At 44.3% G+C, this 27,564-nt stretch overlaps 1 protein-coding gene and 1 non-coding gene across 37 annotated transcripts in view; both read right to left on the bottom strand.

Moving 5' to 3' along the window:
• THRB (thyroid hormone receptor beta) overlaps positions 1–27,564 on the bottom strand; it is a 380,110-nt gene that overhangs the window by 94,834 nt on the left and 257,712 nt on the right. For all 36 annotated transcript variants that reach the window (XM_067033888.1, XM_067033884.1, XM_067033879.1 and 33 more), the window contains one exon: positions 7,833–7,896. In XM_067033888.1, the coding sequence (XP_066889989.1) occupies positions 7,833–7,854 (22 nt within the window). In that variant the 5' untranslated portion in view covers positions 7,855–7,896. The remainder of the gene's footprint in view (positions 1–7,832; positions 7,897–27,564) is intronic.
• Positions 7,578–7,689, bottom strand: LOC131757895 (U5 spliceosomal RNA). Its single transcript, XR_009336043.1, has one exon. It is a non-coding gene; the product is annotated as a U5 spliceosomal RNA (small nuclear RNA).

Genomic DNA, 27,564 nt, shown 5'->3' on the forward strand with positions numbered 1-27,564 from the left:
CCAAATATTGTAAAGGGTGGCTTCTGGGGGGATACAGGGGTTGTTGATAAAGAAATACATTTCTTTTCTTTCTTTATTTTATACAGCAGGTTCTTATTAGTTCTCTATTTTATACATGTTAGTGTATACATGTCAATCCCAATCTCCCAATTCATCCCTCCACAACCCACTTTCCCCCCTTGGTGTCCATACATTTGTTCTCTACATCTGTGTCTCTATTTCTGCCCTGCAAACTGGTTCATCTGCGCCATTTTTCCAGATTCCACATACATACGTTAATATATGATATTTGTTTTTCTCTTTCGGATTTACTTCACTCTGTATGACAGTTGTTTTTCTTCACTCCCGTGTTCCCACCTTTCACTCTATAAAGCCCTGTTTTTCTTTTCAAACTTAAAAAAATTAATTAATTTATGTCTGCACTGGGTCTTCGTTGCTGCGCGTGGGCTTTCTCTAGTTGCGGCAAGCGGGGGCGTCTCTTCCTTGAGGTGCGTGGGCTTCTCATTACAGTGGCTTCTCTTGTTGTGGAGCACGGGCCCTAGGCGCATGGGCTTCAGTAGTTGTGGCACGCAGGCTCAGTAGTTGTGGCTCATGGGCTCTAGAGTGCAGGCTCAGTAGTTGTGGTGCACGTGCTTAGCTACTCCGCGGCATGTGGGATCTTCCCGGACCAGGGCTCGAACCCGTGTCCCCTGCATTGGCAGGTGGACTCTTAACCACTGCACCACCAGGGAAGTCCCAAAAGTCCTGTTTCTTTCTTTCTTTCTTTTTTTTTTTGACATGTCACCTTCCTGGCCCCCTGGCTGCAGCTCAAATTGGAAAGTGAAGTTGGTCTAGAAGCAAATGTCTTCATGTCCCCAGTAGTTTTGAGGGAAGATTTTCACGAATCTGGCTGAATTTGGTGAGATATCATGAATTTGGTCTTTTTCTGAAGGCCCCATGTTTTTCAGTAGGAAGTTTCTCTTCTAGGAGAAGTTCAGGAAGTTAACGAGGTGAGGGATGGGAGAGGGACAGAGACAGTGTCCAGGAGGCCAGCTCTTCCTTAGGTAGATGCTGTTGCCAGGTCTGGCATCCTTTACCCAGTCATATTGTAGAAAGTATCACTGTTCCTTCTGTATTTGCTTTCGTGTTAAAGAAAAGGGTGATGTGTTAGCTGCACAGAAATTCTCTTGTGTGTGTGTGTATGTGTGTGTGTGTGTGTGTGTGTGTGTGGTTTTCTTGATTTTCCCCTGTATGGTGGACACTGGAGGAAATCTTGAACTGAGTTGCTGGTCTCCTCTCTTCCCCAGACTGGACCCCGTTTGGGGACTTTCACTCTTCTAATTCATGTGCGATGCGGGAAAATGTACAATGATAAGCAATTATGGTTCTCCCTTCCTTTGCTTTCTAAGGTGAGTTCCTTAGAAAGGAAGAGATGTTTATCTTGCTGAGCAGAGCCTTACAGGGGGATGCAGACAGGAGAGACAAGAGTGACGGGTCACCACCTCCAAGGGGACCTGGGGTTTCTGCAGTTACCTCAGGAGTGATGGGGAGAGACGTCTAGGGAGGAATTTAAAGGTCCTCTGTGCGATTTGTCTGCAGCAGCCTTCCTCTCTTCCTCAAGGCATTTGGGGGAAGCCTGGCCTTTCCTTTCTAGCTGACTTGCAGTGACATTTGGGCTACTTTGAGAAGTGGCACCATGCAGAGGAGGGAGCAAAGAGGCGCCCATTGCTTCAGGTGGTTAGATACCCAAGAAATAAAAGCCAAGTTCCCTTCTGTGACTGGCTCCACCAACAGCAGAGCTAGCTCTTTGGGCAAGTCGGTATTTTTCTTTCTCCCAAACTCTTTGTGGCCACACTGTAATGTGCATAGCTGGCTCTATGGCATCCAAGGCCACATTTTATTTTTGGCCACAACTGGGGAAACAGGAATTCGGAACAGAGTGAAATAAGCCTCCAGATGCCTTTTCAGAGTAATTATGTCAGGAGGATATAAATCAACGATCCAAGCTCCTGGTTTCTGGAGCAACGTGGGGAAAGGGAGCAGAGCCACATCTGGCTTCTGTGTTATGTCGCTTGCCGGGTGGCCAGTACCCAAACCTGGGCGTGGCTGTCCTGACTTTGGCAGGAGGGAAGGAAGGACAGCCAGCACTGTCGGGTTTCCCCTCCCTTCCCCCCCAGGCTAGGCCAAGGGTACAATGGGGGTGTCTGTCGTTGGTGCAGAAAGGGTGTTTGTTGAGACAACCTTCCCTCCTAACCAGTCTTCCTTGTGTCTAAGTGAAAAGAACTAAGTGTTGGCACAGAAGCGTTAGCTCATCCCGAGGACCCACTGAGCCCCGTGCTCAGCTGGAAAACAAAGACAGGAATCCTAAAATGACATCTCCAGAGAGCTCACTATATCTAAACTAAAAATTTCTGTATGTCAAGAATGCCATAGCATCATGTTCACAAGCTTATCTGTAAATGGTACCAAATAAAAATTATATACGTAGAGATAGAAAGAGAGAGGGGAAAGAATTAAGCAAATGTGATAAAAGGTCAACATTTGAGGACTTTGGGTATTCTTTGAACTCATCTTGCAACCTTTCTGTTAGTATGGAATTACTTCAAGAGAAGAAAAGTTGTTTCTTTTTTTTTTGCGGTACGCGGGCCTCTCACTGTTGTGGCCTCTCCCGTTGAGGAGTGCAGGCTCTGGACACGCAGGCTCAGCGGCCATAGCTCACGGGCATGGGATCTTCCCGGACTGGGGCACGAACCCGTGTCCCCTGCATCGGCAGGCGGACTCTCAACCACTGTGCCACCAGGGAAGCCCAAGAAAAGTTTTTAAAAAGGTCAAATATTGCTATAAACAAAAAGGAGAGACGTATACTAAAATGGGAAAATGTTTGTAACATTTATGATAGACAGTGAATTAAATCCTTAATATATGAATCATAAGAAAAAGACTAATAGCACAGTAGAAAAGTTCATTGCACAGGTAAGTTACAAAGAAGACATTTAAGTTGCCAACTCTCTATATGTGTGTGTGTGTGTGTGTGTGTGTGTGTGTGTGTGTGTGTGTAGTCAAATCTATTATCAATAAGAAAAATGTAAAGTTTTGAAAAACTTTGATAAAAGCTGTGATAAAACTTTGCCTAATTAATTGCCTTTCTCAAAATTAAACTACCACAAAACTCCAAAGTTAGAGGATATGTGATTAAATGGACACTGCAGTGCTGATTGGTCCAGTAACCTGGTTACGATTTGGCAACAGAAAAGGTTTTGAAAGATGTTCAGTCCCTTTGACCCAGCATTTTATTTTTTTTACTTCGTAGAATTTATCCTGAGGAAATAATCAGAGAGGTATCACATTATGTACCCTGTGGTTCATTATAACATTATTTATGATAATAGTATATTAAAAGCCTAACACGGGTTTGATGGGTCACTAAGTAGCTGTGAACAGAATCCCATTTTAGAAGAGTATTTTTGATGGGAAATGCTAACATGCAAGCCGCTAACATTCATTATCTTTGAGTGACATCATTATCTGGCTGTGAGCAACCTCTGGTCTCGTGAGGAGATATTCTCCATAGGTTGTGGAACAACAGCACAACTGTGGTTCTATCTCTGAAGGAAGGAAGGAAGTGGTCATAAGGAGGGGTCGAAAAGCCTCAGGAACACTAGGAGGGCCACCTTTGAAAATGACGTGGGCTTTACAATAAAACACTGAGCTTCCCCAACTTAGATGGTTTGTTTGACTCTGAAAAATAACCTATACATTCGGATAGTCCCCAAACACACAAAAATCCTTTCTCCAGGGTGCCCTTTTTCTCTACACCCAACCTTCAATGTACCCATGCCCGACTTTATGAAAATGTGATTTACAAATGTTCAAATCTGAGGTGTGACCTTATCTTCAAAGTGGAAGGAGAATTTCCCACTTTCTCCTTTAACTGACAAGGAAGTCAACCTCTAGAGACATTAGGTGGCTTGCTTTGTTATTATCTTGAATACGTAATAAATTGCTTCTACAAATACTGAGAAAACTATAAAACCCAAAACGGGCAACTGGACACTATATATGAACAAGCAAGTAAGTTACGGATGAAGAAAAAAAAAATACAAGTGGCCAATAGACATGCAAAACAATTTCAACCTCAGGCCTAGAGAGAAATGTAAATTTCATCATGCTTAACAAATCAGGACAAGGGGCTTTGATACAAAGCATCTGAATCAGACTCTTCTATATTGTTCAGAGTGGGGCATGTGCCCCACTACTACTGCCTTTTCTGTGGCCTCCAACCTCTCACCTGTACAAGATGTTGGGAAGGGTAAAGAAACCTCCCCGTCATGACCTCCTACCACCAACGACAAATTTGCTTTTTTCCCTTTTTGAAAAAAGGGATGCAAATGGGTCATTTGTAGAGACATGGATGGACCTAGAGCCTGTCATACAGGGTGAAGTAAGTCAGAAAGAGAAAAACAAATACCGTATATTAACGCATATATGTGGAATCTACAAAAATGGTACAGATGAACCAATCTGCAGGGCAGGAATAGAGACACAGATGTAGAAAATGGACGTGTGGACACAGGGAGGGCCGGGGGTGGCGGAATGAATTGGGAGATTAGGACTGACATACGTACACTACGATGTGTAAAACAGATAGCTAGTGGGAACCTGCTGTATAGCACAGGGAGATCACCTCGGTGCTCTGTGGTGATCTAGATGGGTGGGCCGGTGGGAGGGGAGGGGAGGAGGATCCAAGAGGGAGGGGATATATGTATACATACAGTTGATTCGCTTAGCTGTACAGCAGAAACTAACGCAACATTGTAAAGGAACTATATCGCCATTAAAAAAATTGAAGAAACAAATGCACACACACACACACAACACAAGCATGCAAGCAACCTGAGGACCACAGTGAGGACACTGGGACACCCACAGAACGCTCCGGTCCTTCCCATCCTGCAGACACTCTTCCCCTGGCCCCTGAGACACATTGAATATAACGCCTTGAGCGAGAAAGAGGAGAAGGCAAAGGTAGCAGTCGGGGAGTTAGATGAAGAAGCAGGTCACGGAGAAGAGGTGCAGGTCACACTGCTGAGTGAGGTCTCTGTTATTCACATGGCAGGTTCATTACAGGGGTGACTTTATGTCACATCCTAACTCCCTAGAACCAGGTCAGGGCCAATGTAATAGAGCCCTGTTTCTGCCTCTTCAGGAACATTTAGAGGGGTCTGAGTTCTTAGTTCCCTTTTCAGTCAAGGCTAAAAGCCTCTCACTTGGGTATTTAAAATTTTAGGTATTCATATCTTAGAACAAACTCCCCTATGCGACGAATCATGATTTTATGCAAAGTGGAGCTCATTATAATGACATAAATGTTAGCAGAGTCCCCCAAAGATTCCCTAGGAAGCCGTGCTTAATCCCAGACCAATAAAATATGGTATCAAGGCACTTCCTTCCTTTCCTCTAAGAATCAGTATTTTCGGTGAGTGATTTCATACAATCCTAATGTCAAATTAGGTTAAGGTAGAGCAACGAGAACATTTTAGCAGGACTTGACTCCACTGCAGTGGATATTGAATAGCCCCAGAAAATAAACCATTCTCCATTTGAGTTAATGCAAAATACAGAAATTTCATAAGTGGCTGAAGGCGTTTTTTTATCTGCAAATGCTTGTCTGCTCGGTTTTGGCAAAACACATTCAATGTTCTTACTCCTGTTCATTTAAAAATTGCTTTTCTTTTCATAAAGGTTAATTGATTTCCTGTATTGCATAACAGTAATAGTACCCATTATGTGTTTCAAAAAGAAAATATGCATATTTGCATGTTATGTGTTTCAAAAAGAAAATATGCATATTTGCCCTTTAAGTTATGCTTTTAAAGCAAGCACTTAGTTCTGATGACTTACAGCTTTATTATGGTCTTCTTTTAGGTTTCTTAAAATAAACATGCAGCTTGAGACCATAGGAAAAGACAGAGGGAAAAGGACACTGTTTTATTTCATCCACAAACAAGGGAGTCTAAAGCAATGATTTTCTCAGCTGAGCCCATTAACATAGACTGAGCATATGCGTGTGTGGAGTAGATTTCTTTTGAAAATAGAATTGCTGTTAGTTTCTATGCTATGAAGCAAATGCTGGGAAGCAAAAGCATCCTCTTCCACAGCGGGGGGGTGGGGGGGGCAGCTGGTTCCAGCCCAGCCCACAGGGAAAGCATCCCGCATCCGCAGATGGGCTGAAAGCTGGCTTAATCCAGAACCGTCTTAGAGTGAGCCTGGATTTCTAGCTCTGCCCTGGAGATGAGCGGATTTGGCCTGGGGATTCTGCTCAACGATAAGACTATCCTGACTCCTAGAATAAGAGTCAGCAAACTACAGTCCTCCTTCCAAAGCTGGCCTGCTGCCTGTTTTGTAAATAAAATTTTATTGAGATACAGCCACGCCTATTTGTTTACGTATCGTCCATGGCTTTCCATGCTACAATGGTCAAGTTGGCAGTGACACAGAAATGGGGGAGGGTGTGTTTTGGTGCCTGTTACTGAGAAATAAGATGGGAAGATGAGATGGGATTCCGAGGCTATCCTACAGGTGTGAATCATTCCATTTTGTTCAGGTGCTCTATCTTTTTGCTGTACCAGGAACTCGAGTATCAATGGGTAGAGAGACAGGGCAGTGATTCTGGGGGATGTAAGTTTATGGTCATTACGGAAGGCTTGTAAACTTGCAGAAGGCTGAGGTCTATGGGTACCTGCCCTGCTGCCATGGTAACCAAACGACAGTCCTAGGCTTGGGGTTGGGCTGGAAGGTGTGGTTATAAACCGAGAGCCCACGGTTGATTCTAGTCAGAAGACGTATTTTGACTGGCCCATGAATCCTTGATATTTTTATATGTTAATTGCTTGCATTTAGAAATGGGGATATTTGGGGGAATTCCCTGGAAGTCCAGTGGTTAGGACTCCATGCTTTCACTGTAGAGGGCACGGGGTCGATCCCTAGTCAGGGAACTAAGATCCTGCATGCTGTGCAGCGCGGCCAAAACAATTAAAAAAAAAAAAAAACCAAATAGAAATGGGGATATTTCATTCCAAATCTGGCTTCCAGCTTCTCTTGAAAATTTGAAATCTCTGGACACACTGGGTTCCCTCCCTGCTTGTTGCCTGGTTCTCCTGTTTGGTTCGTTTTTCCTGACAGCCAGTTGTTTTGGGCATGGGCGTTATCTATCTGGCCCCTGGGGCCTGTGAGTTTGTAACCCCAGCTCTGTGTGTTGAACAGAGAATCTGTGCTATTGCAATCTTCTGTCCCTCAGGGGGCATTCTGTCTCTCCTCTGTCCCTTGCTTTCTAGCTCACTTCAGCTTACGTGCTCTCATCATATTCCATTCTGACTCTGCTGCTGAATATTCCATCAGGAAGATGCCTGAACTCAGTGGTCACTGAGTACATAGAGCCATTTCTTATACTGATCTGAATGAATGTGGCAGGTAAAAGTATTGGGTGTGAGAGGGTAACCTTGGGAAGGCTGAAAACTAGGATTTCACTGTGAATTATCATTTCCTCCCATCATGTTTCTGGTGATGGTGCATCTCAAGGCTTCCGCAAAAGCTGGAAGCACATTTGTTGGGATATAGTCACAGGATATATTTGCATTTTTCCCCCCTTCTCCACAGAAATCTTTAGTAAAAGGCGAAAGATTTGTACGAGCTGAAGAGAAACCAGAGTATGGATATATTTGCATTTAATAACACTCATTGGCTGGGAAATAACTGTTGCTAAGACTCTTAGGTTGGTCTTTTAGGAAGCCTATATTTCTGTTTGGGTGGAACAAAAATGGAAACACACAAAGTAAAGAAAATAAAACAGATACCTGTCATACTGTTGGGAGTCATGGGTTAGTAATCATTCTGGACCCTTTTTTTCACAGACATCTCCTATAGAGAAAAAGACAAGAAAAATACCATGGGTTATAACCTGCATTTTCCATAAGGTTTTGTTCTAAACAACATCATATGCATTAATTAGCTGGAGGTGATTTGTTACTTTCAACTCAGGGAAAGTGAAGCAGAGGTGGGCTGCGTGATACATATAAGTTTACAAGACCTTTTAATTTTCATCTCAGGGTTCCTCCTATAAACATGCCTTTATAATAATATTTTATTCAAGGTCACATGTCTATTTTCCATCTCAAGTTTTTTAAGAAAGCACCAGCTGAGTGACTTGCTGTTTCTCCCAAGAGCGGCTGAGATGTGTTAGCATCCTCAATCCAGATCCTTGCTTCTCCAAGTGTGGTCTGTGGACCAGTAGCCTCAGCATCACTGGGAACTTGCTAGAAATAGAAAATTTGGGTCCTATGTCAAACCTGCTCCATCACATCTGCACTTGGATGAGATGCAACTGCAGATAACTGATGTACACTTTGAAGTCTTAGACACACTGCTCCGGAGAATGGAATCCATGTTCACATCTTATGTGTGACTTTTCCTTGGTCAGTGCTGAGTCCCTTCTCCTCATCACTGCATCAGTGAGATCCGAGAGTGGCAGACAGACTTGGCCTCATACGGGGATGGGGATGGAGACTCGGTGGGGGTCAGAGACCAGAGGCGCCGACGGAGGGCAGAGCGTTGAAGGACACACACAGATGATGAACCAGATGGCTGCTGGACGTGGGTCAGAGTCCTTCCGCATATTGCTGGGGACAGATCAGGATGAGGTTGCTTTTTCCAGAAGGGTTTCTGTGTCCAGCAGTAGATAGTGCAGCACGGTGGCTCTGGCCTTGTACTGGAGCCCTAGGCATGGGTTTGAGGGCCAGTGCTGTCATGTACTCGCCGTGGGATCGTGATTTTTTCACATGCAAAATGAGGAAGATAATACTTGCTTTACCTGCTTCACAGGGCTGATGATTCTGAGGTGTGAAGAGGATGTGAATGAAAGTGCTGGGTAAACACAAGCCATTGGATGAGGGAGGGAACATCCTGATGCTAATAACTGATCGGAGAAGAGGAAGCATGTGGATTGTGTTTACAATGCGGGTTTATATACGCGCCCATTCCCTCTCTGTCTCCACGTCGAATCCTGCAGCACTGAATTCATACCTTGATGGTCACACCTGGGTCATCACATGCGGTCACCACATGTTTCCAAGTCTGCCTTTCCCACTAGACTGTAACCTCGTTGTGGCAGAGACTATGTCTTGGTCATTTTTATATCTTCCACATGAGCAGAGTATCCGATACAAAATAGGCACTCAAGAAATATATGCGGGGCTTCCCTGGTGGCGCAGTGGATAAGAACCTGCCTGCCAATGCAGGGGATATGGGTTCGAGCCCTGGTCCGGGAAGATCCCACATGCCGCGGAGCAACTAAGCCCGTGTGCCACAACTACTGAGCCCACGAGCCACAACTACTGAAGCCCGTGCACGTAGAGCCTGTGCTCTGCAACAAGAGAAGCCACCTCAATGAGAAGCCCGTGCACGGCAACGAAGACCCAACGCAGCCAAAAATCAATAAAAAAAAATATTAAAAAAGAAATATATGCTCTGAATAAGTGAATAAAATAAAATGAAAGCAAGTTGATACAGCATGGTATGAGATTGCTGAACTGGCATCTGGTAGAAGAGATGAGGATTAATTACTAGGAAAACGCGTTCTTGCTACTGACGAACAATTTCAAGGGTCACCAGCCACAAGCCTTCTGTTCTGTCCCCTTCAACTGTGCAGCTGGGTTGTGAGCGAGAGAATCAGGTTCTGAGACCCTCTAAAGGCAGAGTGCGGATCACACCTGTAGTACTGACTGTCTAGACCTCTCGTTCTTAGAAACTGAGCTGCCATTAACTCCCCTGTGGACATGGCCTCATCCTCCTGGGATGCTGATCCTGAATATTCTGGAGCAGACAAGGAACTTGGCTCCGGCTGGGCCAACCACAGTGCTCCACCTTTGGCCGAAGTGGGCCAAGACCTGGGAGGGGCTAACATGATGCTTTTGGGGGGATGTTTGGAGAGAGGAGGAAAGAGAGGGAGGGAGAGGGGTAGGTTACGTATTCCAGCTCTGGTGGCAGAATTTATCAGAAACTAAAACTCTCAAACTGTCTGACGCCATGCCTTTTAGCCACCTGGCCAAAGCCAGTCTGAAGGTGAGACAGAGGATGCACCTGACATTCACGGAGAACTTGGGGTGACAAGAGAATGCCGTGGCCTCAGAGCCCTGCTTTCAGCTCTCCCTGAGGCCCAGCTGTGTCCCTGCGGCCCCCTCGACCCTTCCTGAGCAAGATGGTGCCCGCGTCCGCGGAAGCCAGGTCCAGGCAGGCTTCTGTCCCTTGCAACCGGAGGAATTCTGACTGACAATACCGACATTCAAACTCAGCATGAATACAAATGTGGCAAAAGCATTTCACGTCCTTTTTTATCCTAGTTATGTTCTTGCTATACCAACACTTAAAAAATATCTTTGTTTTCAAATTTTCAATTGAACAGGCATCAGAACTGCAGAAAGTATTGTGTGTGAAGCAGAAAGTATCCAGAAAGAGGAAAAACATCTCATTAAGGCTTAAAACATATTGTTACACCACGAGATTTAGTACTGATTTTGTTATTTAGTACTGTTTTCCTTCTACTGTAGGAAAGTACTAAAGTACGATCTATAGTACTTTAGTATCACTACACTATACTAAACTGTTACCATTACTATAGAGTTAATAGTATATTCCTGTCCCTATTCCTGTGGCACTTTAGTATTAGTACACTATAGTAAACTGTTACCATTACTATGGTGTTAATAGTATATTCCCATTCCTATAGCACTTTAGTATTAGTACATTGTACTAAACTGTTACCATTACTATGGCCTTAATAGTATATTCCCATTCCTATTCCTATAGCACTTTAGCATTATTACACTATACTAAACTGTTACCATTACTATGGTGTTAATAGTATATTCCCATTCCTATAATAGCACTTTAGTATTAGTACATTGTACTAAACTGTTACCATTACTATGGCGTCAATAGTATATTCCCATTCCTATTCCTATAGCACTTTAGTATTACTACACTCTACTAAACTGTTAATATTCCTATAGCATTAATATACATTTCTGTTCCTATTCCCACTCCTATAGTGTTAATTGTGTATTTCGGTTCCTATTCCTACAGGACTCTAGTATTTCATATTATTTAGTGCTATTTTCCTGCAACGAGCTCTCGAGTTTTAAACTGTAGTTAAACGCTCTGAGTGGACAGGCATCCCGGGGCTGCTTCAGGGTTGCCCGGGATACAGGGCGGGTGTCAGCCAGTGCTCTGTGCGGAGGAGGGAAGCACAGGAGGTCCCCTCTGGAGCCACCGAGGGGGTCGCAGTGTCAAAGGAGGAAACAAAGTCCAAACAGCTTAAAAAAGAAAGAAAGCGGAGTGTTCTACCTGTGGGGAAAGGAAAGCGAGCGCAGGGCTTCCCCTCTGGGTGGGAGAGTGGGCCGGCAGCGAGGAGGTCGGGGGTGATGTGAGCAGCGCTGACTGCAGCATTGTCCCTGACCTGGGGGCCACTCACAGCCTGCAGGTCATCGTTACAACAGGCCTGCTGCTCCCGGGCAGAGAAGAGCCTCCAGTGAGACCCAGTAAGGGTCTGCATCCTGGCCCCTCAGAGCTGAGCGTCCTTTAACAGCTGCAGCATTTCAGCACCAACTGAGGGGAGAGTGGTCTTCAGCGTAGTCCCTAGGAAAGTGCTGCTACACCGAGAACATTCCTTTCACACGATATTCGTTTATGTGGCTGGTTAGCCTAGAGGCCTTGATTGAGGGCCTACTCTGTTTAGATGCTGCCCCAGGCTTTGTCCGAAGACAACAGTTGGGCCCGTCCACGTGGGGCTTCTAATCTGCCAGAGGGAGAGAATCATGCTAAAACAGTGCAACGTGTGGACAGGTTTCACCTGAAGTGTCTCTTCAGTGCAGACTGGGCCACGAGGGAAGGAGAGGTCATTTCTACTTGGGGCAATCTGGGAAGGCTTCTAGGTGGAGGTGACCCCGTATCCGAAGGCTCTTCTTTGTAATAGGCCTCTCCCCAGAGAAGGACTTAGTGCTTTATTCTCCTCCTTGTGCCCCTGAGGCCCACTGACTAGTCTGCAAGAAATGAGCCTTGTGTAGAAAAACTAGGAAATGCCCTCAAATTATGCAGGGTCTTGGGAGGTTTGCTATGGAATTTGAACTTTGTCCCATGGAAAATGGGGAGCCATGGAAGGTCCTTCAGGGAGTGCCCTGATTTGAGAGGATAGCTCTACCTTGGTGCAGAGGGGGACTCCTCAGGATGCTGCCCTATCAGCGTGGGATTGTTGCTACTTTCCTGAATTAGTGTTCAAGGTCACAAAGTTAGACTAGGGCCAGAGAGAACCCCACCCACCTTGTCAAAGGCCCTGGCCCTGACCGCATGCCCTTTTGTCCCCTTGTGTTTTCTTTCTCTCTGTAGAAAACACAACACTGAAGGGACAACTGTGAAAACTCCCCCCTGGAAAATCTTTCCACGTAGACCTAGTGAGTCACTGCTTACATAGTCTGCACATAATTAAAATGAAACATGCATCACTAGAATGGAAAAGAATATGAAAAAAGAATGTAGATATATGTATAACTGAATCACGTTGCTGTACAGCAGAAGTTAACACAACATTGTAAATCAACTCTACTTCAATTTAAAAATGAAACATGCATCCCCCGCACGGCTCTACATCTACCTTTTCCGAGGAGGGCGTTTGTGGTCCTCATTTGCTTCTCCCTGGCCCTCAGAGCATCTGAATGGTGAGCTATACTGAGGTCATCAGTTACATCTTCAGCAGGTGCTTCCCCGGCAGCCCCAGGAAGCCAAGAGGGGGCCGTGTGGGGTGGGCAGGGGTCATGTTCACAGGCAACTCTCTTGGTTCTGTTTACAAGGTCAGATGCTCCAGCCTCTGGCTATTACGGGCTCCACGCTGAGACCGCTAATACTCTGTGGACTCTCAGAGGCAGACAGAACACTGTCTCACTTGGCATTGACACACGTAGACACCATGGGCTTCCTACATAGACCTCATGTCAGAGGTCGTGGAGACATGTGTTGAGGGCCAAGCTACACCCTCCACTTGGGATGGGTCTTGAAGTTGTGTTTACGTGGCAAGCACTGTTTTGACTAGGTCTGTGGGACGCTTAGCACTGTGGGGGGTTTGTGGGATGGGGCTGGAGTCCTCGGCCCCTGCCCCCCACCCCCACTTTGGCTTTGCCACCACTTTGCCTGGGTACAGGCAAGTAGCTGTGCCCTCGGAGGGGCTGCCCTCACCTGGGAGGGCAATGGGGTCATGAAGCTCTCTCTCTCCCTCTTGGAGTGTCTGCTTCTCTCCCTTCCCCCCCGTCACAGCTTTGTTCCTGATGCTTGGGAATTGTTGGTAAGAACAAGTTCAATCCCAGGGTATGGAAGACAGACCCTGGGCTGAGAGTCATTCGGATGCTTTTGGGTCTCAGGTCAGCAGCTTGCACATCTTGGCCGGGTCTCTTCACGCTCTGAGCCACCCTTGTGAAGTGAAATCACAATCTCCCACCACCCTTCAGGTTATGACGAGGACCAGGGAATTTGAGAATGCTCTGTAAATGTAAAAGTGGACACCGACCTACAGTACTGGAAGAGGTCTTCATTAGTATACTCACTATTATTACACCCGGTCATCTCCTGGCCAATCCCAGTCATCCCTAAGGCGTGGGCAACTGGAGCTATTATCTGGCCACTAGGGGCGCCCTGAAGTGGTTTAAAAGACATAACAGCACTGAAGCCCACCTCCGTAGACCCTAAGATAAGATGGAGGTGGAAATGCTCCTCTCTCCTCTGCCATTCTCCTCTTCCAAGTCTGAATTTTACCTTTTGTGAATTTTTTTCCCCTTCAAGTTCATTTAAATTTGCTACGGGGAGCAAGGAAGGTTGGGTACGCAGATGAATTTGTATCCAATTCTACAGCATTCCAAATGCTGCCCCAGTTGTCCTTCCCTGAGGTCTTTGCATTTTAAGAGTAAATCTAGGATCCAGTGAAGTGAATATATAATGGTTGAATTTCTGATGATGGTAATAACTTAGGCACTTCTCACATAGAAGAGAACAGAGGCCAGGGGTATTCAAATCATACAACATTGTGATCCACCTTTCTCCACTTGGTAAAACTAACCCTATTTGGCAGTGTAGTATCAAAAATTCAGTACGAGAAAAAAATTTACAAAGCCAGCCCAGTTAGACTAGGGATCGGGCTGATTAAAATGGAACATAAGACTGTGAGTTACTTAATAAAGATGTGGGAAAATAGTCATAGCTCTGCCCTGTGATATGGCCCAGGTGTTCGACCCAGTGGATCACCTGTTAGAGCACGGGGCAGGGTGACAACCTCTCCGCTGGGCATGGCGGGAGCCTAGAGCCCCACATCAGAGACATCAGTAAACTCTGGGCGGCAAAGCTATAATTTCCTTTTCAGATTTTCGGCCATCACTCTAAGTGTTTTGCCTTTAGTGGAGAGAGAACACAGCCAGGCTCTGTGGCTCGTTTCTACTCTTCCTTTTAACCTCTGTCCATGCCAAATCACTGCCCCCTTCTCACCCTCTTCTCTTCTCTTTCTCCTTCTCTTTCCTGGGCAAAGTCACCATGGCTTGGAAGGAGCACGGGCCCGGACATTTGTCAACAGAATGACACAGGGGAGGTCAAGAGTCACGTCCCAAGTGGGTAAGGTCATCCACCTCAAAGGGAATGGATGGATGAAATAGAACAGATGTGCTTGGCACCTGGTGGTATTCTTGCATCCTCACGTGCACGGGGCTGGGGCCACAGCCTGAGAAAAATCCTGTTTCTGCTTTGAAGACTAGGTCAGCAGTGCTAGGAGTAGGGTTCTTGGGGTCAGAGTGGGCTTTCAAACAAAGACACAAGTCCCCTGTGAATCTAAGACTCTCTGCTACATCTAATTTAGTGTCACGATGAGTGAAACCTGGAACCATTTCTGGCCACATAACACAGTGATAGAAAAGTCAAGAAGGAACCAGCCGGGAAAAGTTGTATGAGGCCACCTCTGAAAACCTCGACTCACCACCTGCTATGTTTATAACACACTTTCCTCCTAGCTACCTTTCTCTAGAGGTGGGCCATCACCTCTGAATGCTTCTAAGAAGTGAGACTCTTAAGAGGAAGCAGATGGGTAGTTTGAGGGAATCGCCCGACGCAACAGGAGAAACTACCTCAACAGATGTCTTGTTGGCCAAAGCAAGCGGTTAAAACTGCCTCTGCTGACACCTGGTGGACAGGAGTGCAGCATCCCTGCACCAAAGACAACAATGGGCATGTGTGTTGAGGGGCCTGGGATGCATCCGTCATAATGCCTGAGGAACAAGGGTACCACGCAGAACCACCAGATGCCGGAGTGGTTAGGTGACTCACCAGGACACGGGTAGGGACAACGACAAACGCGTGGGAAAATAAAACGGTAACACCGAAGCGAAAGATGTATTACTGATTTCTTAAAAGAGTTTGATGGCCAGTGAGGCAACAACAAACAAGAACCCACTCCATCCCCTTTGCCCTCGACAGCCTCCTAAGAAACGATTCTACTGCTTGACCCCTGACCATCTCCATCTCAGGGCAACGGCAGTGCCCAGATGGAGCTTGGGTTCTGTTGCCTCTGGAATCTGCCCTGAGCTCCTTGCAGATTTTTAACCCTGGGATAGAAAGAATATTCTTCCAGAGGAGACATTATGAAGACTGCTTTGCCCCCAAATCCCTTAAAGATGCAAATAAAATTCTAATAAATATAGTTATAATTGTTCACTACTTCTTAAATGCCAAATGTAGCGGAAGGAGAGCGTCTGCATTGAGAGTATCTACAGAAAAAGACTTCATAAACGTTGTACAATCTCCATTTTCCCCTTTGGTGGGTTCTCATTTAATGCTGCCTGGTGAAGGCTGAATATTTTGACGAAGTCAACGGTTTCCTGAAAGCACAGTGCACGCACAGCTTAGATTTTGTCTTTCAACAATGTGTTTTAAAGGTGATTTTCAGGAATGCATCAGAGCAATTATCAGTTCAAATTTGTAAGAATTAATCCATTATATTTAAGTCATGAAGAAAGGTGATTTTTTTTTTTTAATTACAGGAAACTTGGTTAAGGGTTGAGTCAGGGAATTGGGGTGAATAGATCTACCTAGGAAGGTAAGAAAGAAAAGAAGCCCTTAAAAGACTCATGGAGTTGCACTTTTCTTTTTTTTTAATTTATGAATTTAAAAAATTTTACATTGGAGTACAGTTGATTAACAATGTGGTGTTAGTTTTGGGTATATAGCAAAGTGATTCAGTTATGCATATACCTGTATCTATTCTTTTTCAAAATTCGATTCCCATTTAGGTTAGAGGTTTCTTTTTTTCCTCCTGACTTTTAAGTTAAATTTGGAATATGAATTCCCTTAAATGTGCCACCAGAAAGTGTACAGTCAAAATATACCCCCTTCCATGGTCAGTGATTCTAGGGCACAGAGGTTCTCAATTTTCCTGGCACTGTTACTGTTTCAGAAACTGCTTCACAGTGACCCCAGGTAAAAGGAACAAATGTTCTGTTTATTAAGTAAATAGTTCCAAACAGCCTAATAGTAGTATTTGCATGGCGTCTGACAGCTGTGCCTGTGTTTCCCTCAAAAATTAGACATTCCATTGTGTTCCTCTGGGTTTGCTGTGGCACTCCCAGAGTGCCCTGGTACAGAGTTCGGGGTCCATCATGGCTGTAACAGCTTTCGGAATCAGTGAAAAGTTTGAGGGTGTGGTTACCTGATCTCTTTTTAGCCCTCACTCTCTGTGAACCCAGGGCTACATAATTTGACCTTTCAGTTTCATATTGACCTTTCAATGGGTCAGCCTGGCGTAAGCTGTGGAGGAGAGAACAGAGAATGAAATCTTGGCTGGATTTAAGCTCATTGTGGGCATAAACAACATTTGACCATCATTCAATAGAGTTTCTGGAGCCCCTATCACATCGTGAAGTTGTGATGAAGTCTCTAAAAAGTAAAGGAACACAGCCCTTGCCTTGTCTTAGGAGGGGGATGCAATAAGCTGCATTATCACTGGGAATTGCAGGAATGCCAAAGGCAGCCGAGAAAGTGGCTGGATGCTAAGTTCTTAGGTGAGAATCTGACGAATGAGCATGTCACACACGCCGGAATTCTTGTAAGAGGATCTCAATAAATCTATAAATGGCGGGTCGCCTGCTTTTCTATCCTAGTCTGTTTCTGACTTATGAGTAGCAAGGAAGCTACATATAAACTAAACTAGTGGTTCTCAAAGTTCGGCAAACACCTGGAGGGCTCCTCACACAGATGGCCGGGGCTCTGCCCCCAGAGTTTCTGATTTAGCCAGTCTAGGGGTGGTGCTATCGGGTAGGGGTGTCTGGGAGTCTGCATGTCTAAGTTCCTGGGTGATTGGACTGTACTTTCCAGGAATCACATGTTGGGAGCCACCAGCCTACATCATTTGGGAACAAGTCAGAGGCCCTGGGGCACCATCTTGGTGGGCTACACTGGACACTGGGCAGGTATCCCCACCTCTCCACTCAGGACCAGCCCAGTCAACCTGGTCTAGAAGAGGGGCTGATCCAGGCCCCCAGCTCTGTGACTGGACAGTCTCCCTCTCTGAAGACCCCCCTTGCATTTCAAGTGTGCATCGGAATTTGAGACACTTGTCCTGTAGTAACAGAGTGACAGTGAGACCCGATGAGGTGAAGGAGTCTTGCACCTTCGAAGAGGCTGGCTTTGCACTCTGCTTTCCTGTAAGGGTGGGGCACGACCATGGAGGCTGCAGGAAAGGCAGTTCTTAATCTCAAGGGAGGGGTTCACAGCAGAATCAGCTGAGAAGCCTTGCTCACCATCTCTGGGCCTGGGCCCCGGAATGTGTACCTAGGAAAGGCTTCCCAGCTGATTCTGTTGAGAACTTCTGCTCATGAGAGAAGCCCCAGAGTATAAGCTGAATGTGGAGATGGTCATTCTACTGTCACTCTCTTACCCCTGAAGCCACACACGCTCATTGGTTCAGAGTCACTGGACACACTACGTCCTGTTTGACTGCCGCAGGCCTGCAGAGAACTCTCTTTCCCTCCCTCTGGCCATGCTTCCTTGGCGGGTAGCAAGATCATGGCCAGTGTGTTTGATCCGAAGCACAATGCTAATTAAAAGCCACTACCTATGCGCTGAGGGACCCGCTATAGCACCAACACATCAATGGCACAGAAGCGCCTGGACTTCTGCACTCAAGCCACCCTCACCCTCCGCTCCAGCCCCATGACTTACTTCCTCCAGTGTGGTCCCAGCTCAGCAGCATCAGCTGGGGACTCAGAGATGCAGACGCTCAGGCCCTACCCCACACCTACTGAATCAGAACCTCTGAGAGGGAGGTCCAGCAGGCTGTGCTTCAACTAGGCCTCCAGGTGATGATTCTGGTGCAGCTGGGGTTCAAAACCCCCCTGCCCATTGCCACAGATCAGAAGGTGTTCACAAGGTAGGCACTGCTCTGTGCCCTCTCCCACCAGCTCGCCCAGTGATCACCCCAGAACATTCGCTAGGTAACGAGGGGAGCCCTACACTTCCTGCTGTCAGAGAGAATCAACACCCTCCTGGTGAGCCGCCTCTGAGAGGTTGCCAATGCTGCGTCTAAATCATCTCTCGTTTCTTCTGGGTTGTATTTTCCATATTCACACTTCAGCTCCCCCTGAATCCTCTCCAAGTTTTTTACATTCCTTTCAGCTCAGGAAGCCAAAATGAAGATGCCATGTTTCAACCAGGGTCTGTTTCCTGCTGGGGGGAGGGGCATTTCTGCAGGATTCTTAAATGCCCCACTCCCAGCATCATGATTATTTTCCGAACAATAGAAGGAGATTGCTGATTCATGTTTGGCTCACGGCTGGCTCCAGGCATCTTTTTTTTTTTTCTTGCTGTACTTGTGCCGATGCAACACAATAATGTTCTATTCATCCCTCTGAGTTAGAAATGCCAACAGCTCAGCTATGCAACCGGAGGGTCCCGCCTCCCCTTTGGCTTATTTAAAGGCTTCCCACAAATAACACGTTTTGAAATATTATATGGCGTGATCACTCTGAGCCATTTGGCTTTGGCACAGACCGTCAGACCTTATCTTTTTATTAGCTGCTCCTTGCACAATGTCTGGCACACTGGAACTAGGATTCTTAAAAAAATGCCTGTTGGGTGAATCACATACCCACTTCCTGAGGTTCAAACCTGATCCTTCTATTCTGCCCTGATATACTACAACCCGCCCTCTGTCAGGGGCAGGGCGGAACCCGGCTATCACATTCAGGCTCACGTTTGCATCCAGTCAAAGAATGGGCTTGACCTCCTCAAGGTCTGATGGTCCAGGGGGGCTCCATCCAGCCCCTGGTCCCGTTTGCACACTGTCTACACGGCCACTTCTGGTCCTACCATAGCAGTGGGGCTCTGGTTGTCTCTCAGCACAGCTCTGCCAATAGCAGTCAGGGCCAGCTGTGGGTTTTTGTTTCCCAGCTGCTAAGTCAAACTGGTGGGACTGCTTAGCTCCTACCACTCTATGGGTCACCCTGAGCCACACACCCAAATCACCTGGGTGGCTTTGCAAAGTCCCAGCACCCAGGCTGCATCCCAACCCGATTAGTGTTTCATAACTGAGGCCTGAGTTTTGTCAAGCTGCCTGGGACATTCGGATGTGCAGGCGAGGCTGAGAAACAAGGCCCTAAAGTGGCATCATTAAAATGATGGAGACGGACAGCTCACTGAGGACAATTTTCCCCCTCCAGGAGCTCAAGAGCATACATACCCTGTTAGGCTAAGACGGGGGGCACCCACTTCTACTAATTGGCCCATTTCTCTTCTCACAATCCTTTTTTTTTAAAAAAAAATTAATTAATTTATTTTATATTTTTATTTTTGGCTGTGTTGGGTCTTCGTTTCTGTGCGAGGGCTTTCTCTAGTTGTGGCGAGCGGGGGCCACTCTTCATCACGGTGCGCGGGTTTCTCACTGTCGCGGCCTCTCTTGCTGTGGAGCACAGGCTCCAGACGCACAAGCTCAGTAGTTGTGGCTCACGGGCCTAGTTGCTCCGCGGCATGTGGGATCTTCCCGGACCAGGGCTCGAACCCATGTCACCTGCATCGGCAGGCAGATTCTCAACCACTGCGCCACCAGGGAAGCCCCTAGCAATCCTTTTAAAAAATTTTATTTATTTGTTATTTTATTTTATTTTATTTTTTTAAACCATTTAATAAGATTGGAGTATAGCTGACTTACAATGTTGTGTTCGTTTCAGGTGGACAGCAAAGTGATTCAGTTATACATATACATCTATCCACTCTTTTTTTAGATTCTTCTCCCGTATAGGTCATTAGAGAGTATTGAGCAGAGTTCCCTGTGCTCTACAGCAGGTCCTTGTTGTTTGTCTATTATATATACAGTGTGTCTGTCTGCTCACAGTCTTGACATGTGCTCACCCAAGCACAGAGGGTCTGGTTGAACTGAGGTCAGGAGGTTACCCAGAGTGCTGGCTTCAACATTCTCACTAGGGAATCCCTAAGATGTGAGCAATGATGTGACATAGGAAGATCCTTGGGGACTGCTCTGTCTCCAGAGAATTCCCAAGGAGGGCACAGACACTGTGTCATTAATCACCAGGCTGTTTGGAGGAACAGACTTGTCCAGTTGTTTCTGCTAATTGACGAAACAGAGGGTTAAAGGGACAGAGGAGAAGCTTTTCCCTCCGGCTGCTGTGAGAAGGAATCGGAATGTCAACCCAGATCTAGTGCTCTAAATCGCCGAGCCATCCCATCTTCCAGATGCGTGTCCCTCAGCTGGGTTCCTCGTTGGGCACAAAGATGATTAAGCCCTACTCCTTCCCCTCTGGGAAGCACCGCCTGGTAGAGATGACGGAGCACTCACAAACAATTCTACTTGGAGGAGGTTGTACCTGGTACTCTATCAGAAGCGCAGAGGACCATACAAGTGTGTGGGAGGGAAAGAGTAACTAAGAAAACCTGACTCTACGAAACACAGATGCTCTGCAAATCCTCACTCCATCCTGCACAGGATTGTGTCATCTTCCAGGTCCAGATCCAGTTGTGGATGGAGGGTCTTTCAGAGTGGGGTTTGTCCTAAGTGTAGGTGTTTGGGCTGTAAACATCCTGACAATGCAATCTGGATGCCTGGGCAGGATATCTCCAACAGCTTGTTGTATTTACTTATTTATTTTCTTTTTAGGCCGGGCTGAGCGGTTTGCGGGATCTTAGTTCCCCGACCAGGGATAGAACCCGTGCCCCCTGCGTTGGGAGCGGAGTCTTAACCACTGGACCGCCAGGGAAGTCCCATCCGTCAGCTTGTTTTAATATCATTTGAACATGTGTCCTAAAAGAGGAAGATAGTATGACCCTTACAGAGATGTTATGAGGATTAAATGAGTTCATACAAGAAAAGTGCTTCTGTTGTGCAGGAGAGAAGAGCTGTCAGGTGAAGCTGTGTTCTCCTTGCGGAGTAGCTGAGGTGGAGAGGCAGGTGGGGAAGAGGGTGGAGGGCTCCCCAAGTGTCCTCGCTGTCTACTGAGAACTTGGCTTACTTCATGCAGGTTGTAACTTATAAAAAGGGCACAGTATTAGACGTACCTTTGTCAGGGTGTAATTTTTTTAGTAAAATAATTGCTAACATTAGGAAAGCCTGAAATTTATATCCTCTGTGTGATACTGTGTAAAAGAGATTTGTTAAGAGGATAACTCACTTCTCTAGGGACAGCAGCATTTATAAAATGGACTCTTATAAGCAGTGTTGCAGCAATTGATGGCTACCAGTTGAATGGTCTCTGTTGGGAGTTCAACTAATGCTTTCTCAGCGAGAGAACATTTAAGTCAATATTTTTCATAACATCTACTCTCCCTCAAAAAACATATTTTTGGGTCCCCAAATGATTTTTACAGTTATGAGATGGAACACTTCAGTTGAACCATTGCTAGAGTCATTGTTTACTGTAAATGAGATGCACTATCCTGTTTTCTTATATGAAAAGGAAAGATAGTGGGCCTTGGTCATCAACCTGTATTGTTGGTTTTACCTGTGAAAACGAATTGTGTGATTTTCAGGAAAAATAAATTCGTGTGATTTGAAAACAAATATTTCCAGAGAAAGGGAAATCAGCCAGTTTCTAAAACATCCAAGAAATAATGCAGATCCTACATGAAATGCATGAATGTCTTCCTGGAGCTACGTCTTCTCAGTTCCAAGGCAGGAGCCAACTAGACCAAACATGGTGCTTGGCTTTATAGTAAAATCTACAACAAATCTGAAGAGTTTCTAGTTGTGTGTTCAATGAAACTGAGTAGAGAAGAAAGACGATAATGGTACTTCCGTTAACATGTTACTGTGTTAAGTCACCATATATCCTGCACATGTGTATATGGTTCCATAAAAAGTAGGATAATAATAATGATAAAAATAAAGGCAATAACTGTAACAGCATCTAACATGTATTGAGTGTTTGCCATTCTGCTAAGTGTCCTGCATATACTACCTCCATTATTACTCTCAACAACCTGTGATGTAGGGGAGCTAAACTTAAGAGATGTGATGCCCTTGGGACTTCCCTGGTGGTGCAGTAGTTAAGAATCTGCCTGCCAATGCAGGTGACACGGGTTCGAGCCCTGGTCTGGGAAGATCCCACATGCTGTGGAGCAGCTAAGCCCATGCACCACGACTACTGAGCCTGTGCTCAGGAGCCTGTGAGTAGCAACTACTGAGCCCGCACACCACAACTACTGAAGCCCACGTGCCTAGGGCCCGTGCTCCTCAACAAAAGAAGCCACTGCAATGAGAAGCCCACACACCGCAACAAAGAGTAGCCCCCGCTTGCCGCAACTAGAGAAAGCCCACGCGCAGCAATGAAGACCCAATGCAGCCAAAAATAAATAAATAAACAAATAAACAAACAAATAAATTTAAAGAGATGTGAGGCCCTTGCCCAAGGTTGTAAAGTTTGTTAAAAGGGAGGGCCAGGAATTGAACCCAGGTCCTGTGGATCCAGACATTTTGCTCTAAACTACTATACTTGACTGCCTCTTGCAAGAATTACCTCTTGCAAGGTTACCTGCATTTGCGATGCCTTTTTACATGGGTCATTTCACTCAATGCCCACAGCTTCATTTTATTATATCTTTTACAAATGGAGACACTGAAGCTCAGATGTGAAATGTCTAAAGATAAACCCTGCTGTATGCGAAAACTGAGACTCAAAGTTCTGCTTCCTGACCTCTAAGCCAAGTGTGTTCTGGAAGACTCTGAGGTTAAATCTTTTCTGAATGGAAGGTCCTGACGACTAATTGTCCGTGTCACTATCTGTGAAGGCAAAATCTGAGCAACAGTTGCACCTACGGGATATTTTAAAAAAACATGAAATTCCTAGCTCAGAATATCAGGTCGATGAAATTTTAACATACAGAACACACAGTTTGATCAGCCCAACCCACATTATTTGAAAAGTTCACTCCTGATGAGTCTGAAGCTGCCTCACATGCCCAGCCCAGGATGAGTGAGACACCTATTACCTAAGTGACAGGCAAACATTTCTTGTTAGATATGAGACATTTTCTGAGTTCAATCAAGGTGACATGGCTGTTCATAAAATTAGTAGTTCTGTTAATAATCACTGCTCCATTTGATGGAGGGTATTATTCCCATGATTTCGTGGTTGAGTTGATGAGAATAAGCCTTATCAATGTACCAACTGGGTAGGAGTGTGTGAAAATGAACTGACCCTCATGTGCTACCAGGCTCAATCTCATATTAATGCTGCCAGAAAAGTTTATAAAGGGTTTACCAATGAATATCCCCTTAATAAAGGAGAGGTGATTTTCTCGAAAAGCCAAGAGATATCTGGATTTTTGGGACATCAGCAGTTGTTTGAAGGAAAGGCGGAATTGAATAATGGATAAAGCTGGCTGACTGCAACTTACAAAACCACAGATTTTTCAACCTCCAAACTGAGTGCCAGTTTGTTACCTGTCACTCCCCAGCTCTAAATCCACCCTTCTATTCTCTGCTGTGTGATTCTGAGGCAAACTCTTTCCCACAGTGCCTGGCCAGAGTGTGTTCTACTTGATTCCACCAATAGGAGGCACTAGAGGGAGACTGGAAGGTGAGAAGAGAGAGGGCCCTTCCCTCTCTTCTTCATGCCCCTGGGAGCCCCTGTCAGCAGTAGCTGTGGGCTGCAGCCACTGGTCTCTTTTAGCATTTCCAGGAGCAGTCTTTGCATCCTGCAGAGGTTCTAGCAGCAGATGGTTGGAGCCCTTTCTTAGTACTTTGAGTGCGAACTCCACAGGACTGCTCTTCTGAGCATGTGTGAGAAGTTATAACCCCTGAGCTAAAGGATAGTAGAATGGAAGACTGCAAAGGATTGAATTTTTTAAAAAACATTTTTTTTGCATAAAAATAACACCAGTTCACATGGAAATGTTTGTGAACACAGATAGTATAAAGGAGAAGAAAAGTCAAAACCTGTCCTAGATTTAACCACTGATATTTTCACATACTCTTTCTGGTCTCTTTCCCTCCCACCCCCCAGCCCTGCCCCATACTTCTACATATTAAAAAAAATGATTATTTTTAATCAACACTTGGTCTCTAGAATTTTCACATGACAACATGAGGAGCTCAACTCTAAGAGGGGTGTGACCTTGCTTCATCACAGGGACAACTTGTCTCTTCCACTGTGGGACTGGATCTCTCTGGCAAGGGTTTCTCACCTCTGACCCAGAAACTAGACAATGGCCATGACTATAGGCTCCCATCTCTGCTATGTCTGTTATGCCTTCTCAGTTGTGATCATAAAGTAAATAAGAAATCTGTGTACATTTAGGAGGAATGCTTATTATATTATGAGCTGGCTCCTGGGGTGAGTCTATGAAAAATGTTGAAGAAATATGGAACACAGTAGTCTGCTCTGTAAGGACTGGCATGTTTGGCTAAGAGATGGCACAAATGTGGTACTAATTACCCTGGTCTGCCATACATATTTAGTATTTTGCTACTTCTACATTCATTCACACATTCATTTATTCACTCATTCATTCACAACTATTACCAGAGTATCTACCAAGAGCAAAGGCAAAGCACTGTGCTAGTTGCTGGATTCATGAATAAGACACAACTGCTGCCCTTTCTCACAAAATTCATAGCCAGAAGAACCAAACTCTGGGAAGAAGGAGTTAAAATACCAAGCACTTTTCCTGATTAATAAAACATCTTATTATTACATGCATTTGTTCTACGCTCTCTCACAGGTACACTTGTCACCAACTCCTTGTGCCCCTTGAGAAATTTTCAAATATGATATTTTCTCAGATAAATTTAGTGTAGAATAACTGCCTGTTGATCCAATGTTTCAGTCTCCATCTACCTTAAAATTATCAAGTAGAAAATATGACTGTTATGAAACTTTATGCTCCAAGGAACATAGTATAGTAACATATGTAATTAAAATGAAGAAAGTTCAAGGCAAAATAAATGGAAAGACAATAGTAGTTGAAGATTTTAACACACCTTGCATCCCTTGAAAGATTAAGTGGATATAAAATAATAAAGAATATCAGGATAATATTAATAATATTAATCTAGAATTATATACCAAATTTCATACCTAAAAACCCATAATAATTATAGAATAACAGAGTAAAAACTGAATAATTATAAAATGTGACCAATGTTAGGTGATAAACTTCCCAAGAGTAGAAATAAGTAGAAATACTAGAGACAAAATAATAATCTTTCTACAATACAATCAACTTAGAAAATTAAAAAGGTAAAAGAAAGAAAAGCAGGCACATACAAAAAGAAAAAGTGCAATTACTTGGAAATCAAGAAAACTCTTTCCTAAACAACTCATCAAGAGGATGTATATGCACCCAATTGCAGTATACATGCACCCAACATTGGGCCACCTAAATATACAAAGCAAATATTAACAGACCTGTAGGGAAAAACAGACACCAATACAACAATAGTAGGGTCTTCAGTACTTCACTTTCATCAATGGACAAATCATCCAGGCTGAAAATCAATAAGAAAATAGTGGACTTGATTAATGCTATAGACCAAATGAACCTAACAGATATATATAGAACATTTCAACTGATATAAGCAGAATACACACTATTCTCACTTGCCCAAAGAACATTCTCCAAGAGAGATCACATGTTGGGCCACAAAACAAGTCAACAAATTTAAGAAGACTGAAATCATATCAGGTATATTTTCTGACAACAATGCTATGAAACTAGAAATCAATAACAGGAAGAAAAATGGAAAATTCACCAATGTGTGGAAATTAAACAAAACACTTCTGAACAACTAATGATCAAAGAAGAAATCAAAGGGAACTCAAAAAGCATCTCGAGACAAGTGAAAATGGAAATACAATGTATCAAACCTTGTGGGATGCAGCAAAAGTAGTTCTAAGAAGAAATTTTATAGTGATAAATACCTACATTAAGAAAAAAAATACATCTCAAACAACTTAACTTTATATCTCAAAAAACTAAGAAAAGAGGAAAAAACGGAGGCAAAGTTAGCAGAAAGAAAGAAATAATAAAGATTAGAATAGACATAAATGAAATAGAGACTGGAAAAGACAATAGAAAAAGATCAACAAAAATAAGATTGTTTTTGAAAAGATAAACAAAATTGACAAACCTTCAACTAGACTAATAAAAAATAGAGGACACAAAGAAAATTATAAATACAAAAGGAGACATTATAAATGATATCACAGAAATACAAGGGATAAGAGACTTCTGTGAACAATCATACACCAACAAATTGGATAAATTTCTGTATACTTACAACATACCAAGTCTGACTCATGAAGAAATAGAAAATCTAAGAGACCAATAACAAGTAAAGAGATTGAAGAAATATTTTAAAAACTCCCAAGAAAGAAAAGCCCAGGATCTTCTGGCTTCACTGGTAAATTCTACTAAATATTTAAGGAAGAATTAACAATAATCTGTCTCAAAATCTTTCCAAAAATTGAAGAGAAGGGAACACTCCCAAAGTCATTGTATGAGGCCAAAATTACCCTTATACCAAAGCCAAATTAGGACACTACAAGAAAAGAAAATTGCAGGCCAATATCACTGATGAGTATAGATGCAAAAGCCCTCAACAAAATATCAGCAAACTGAGTTCAACAGCACATTAAAGGACCACAAAACACGATCACGTAGATTTACCCCTGTGATGGGTGAAATAGTTCAACATACACAAATTAGTAAATGTGATACATCACATTAATAGAATGAAAATCACATGATCATCTCAATAGAGTCAGAAAAAAAATTTGACAAATTTTGACATTGTTTTATGACAAAAACTCTCAACAAATGAGGTAAGAAATGGATCTGGTAAGAAATGGTAAGAAATGCATCTCAGCATAATAATGGCCTATATGACAAGCTCACAGCTAACGTCTGAAAGCTTTTCCTCTAAGATCAGGAACAAGACAAGAGTTCTCACTTTCACTAGTTCTATTCAACATAATACTGCAAGTCCTAACCAGAGCAGTTAGGTAA

This window comes from Kogia breviceps, chromosome 5 (genome assembly GCF_026419965.1).
Source record: "Kogia breviceps isolate mKogBre1 chromosome 5, mKogBre1 haplotype 1, whole genome shotgun sequence".
Lineage (NCBI taxonomy): Eukaryota > Metazoa > Chordata > Mammalia > Artiodactyla > Physeteridae > Kogia > Kogia breviceps.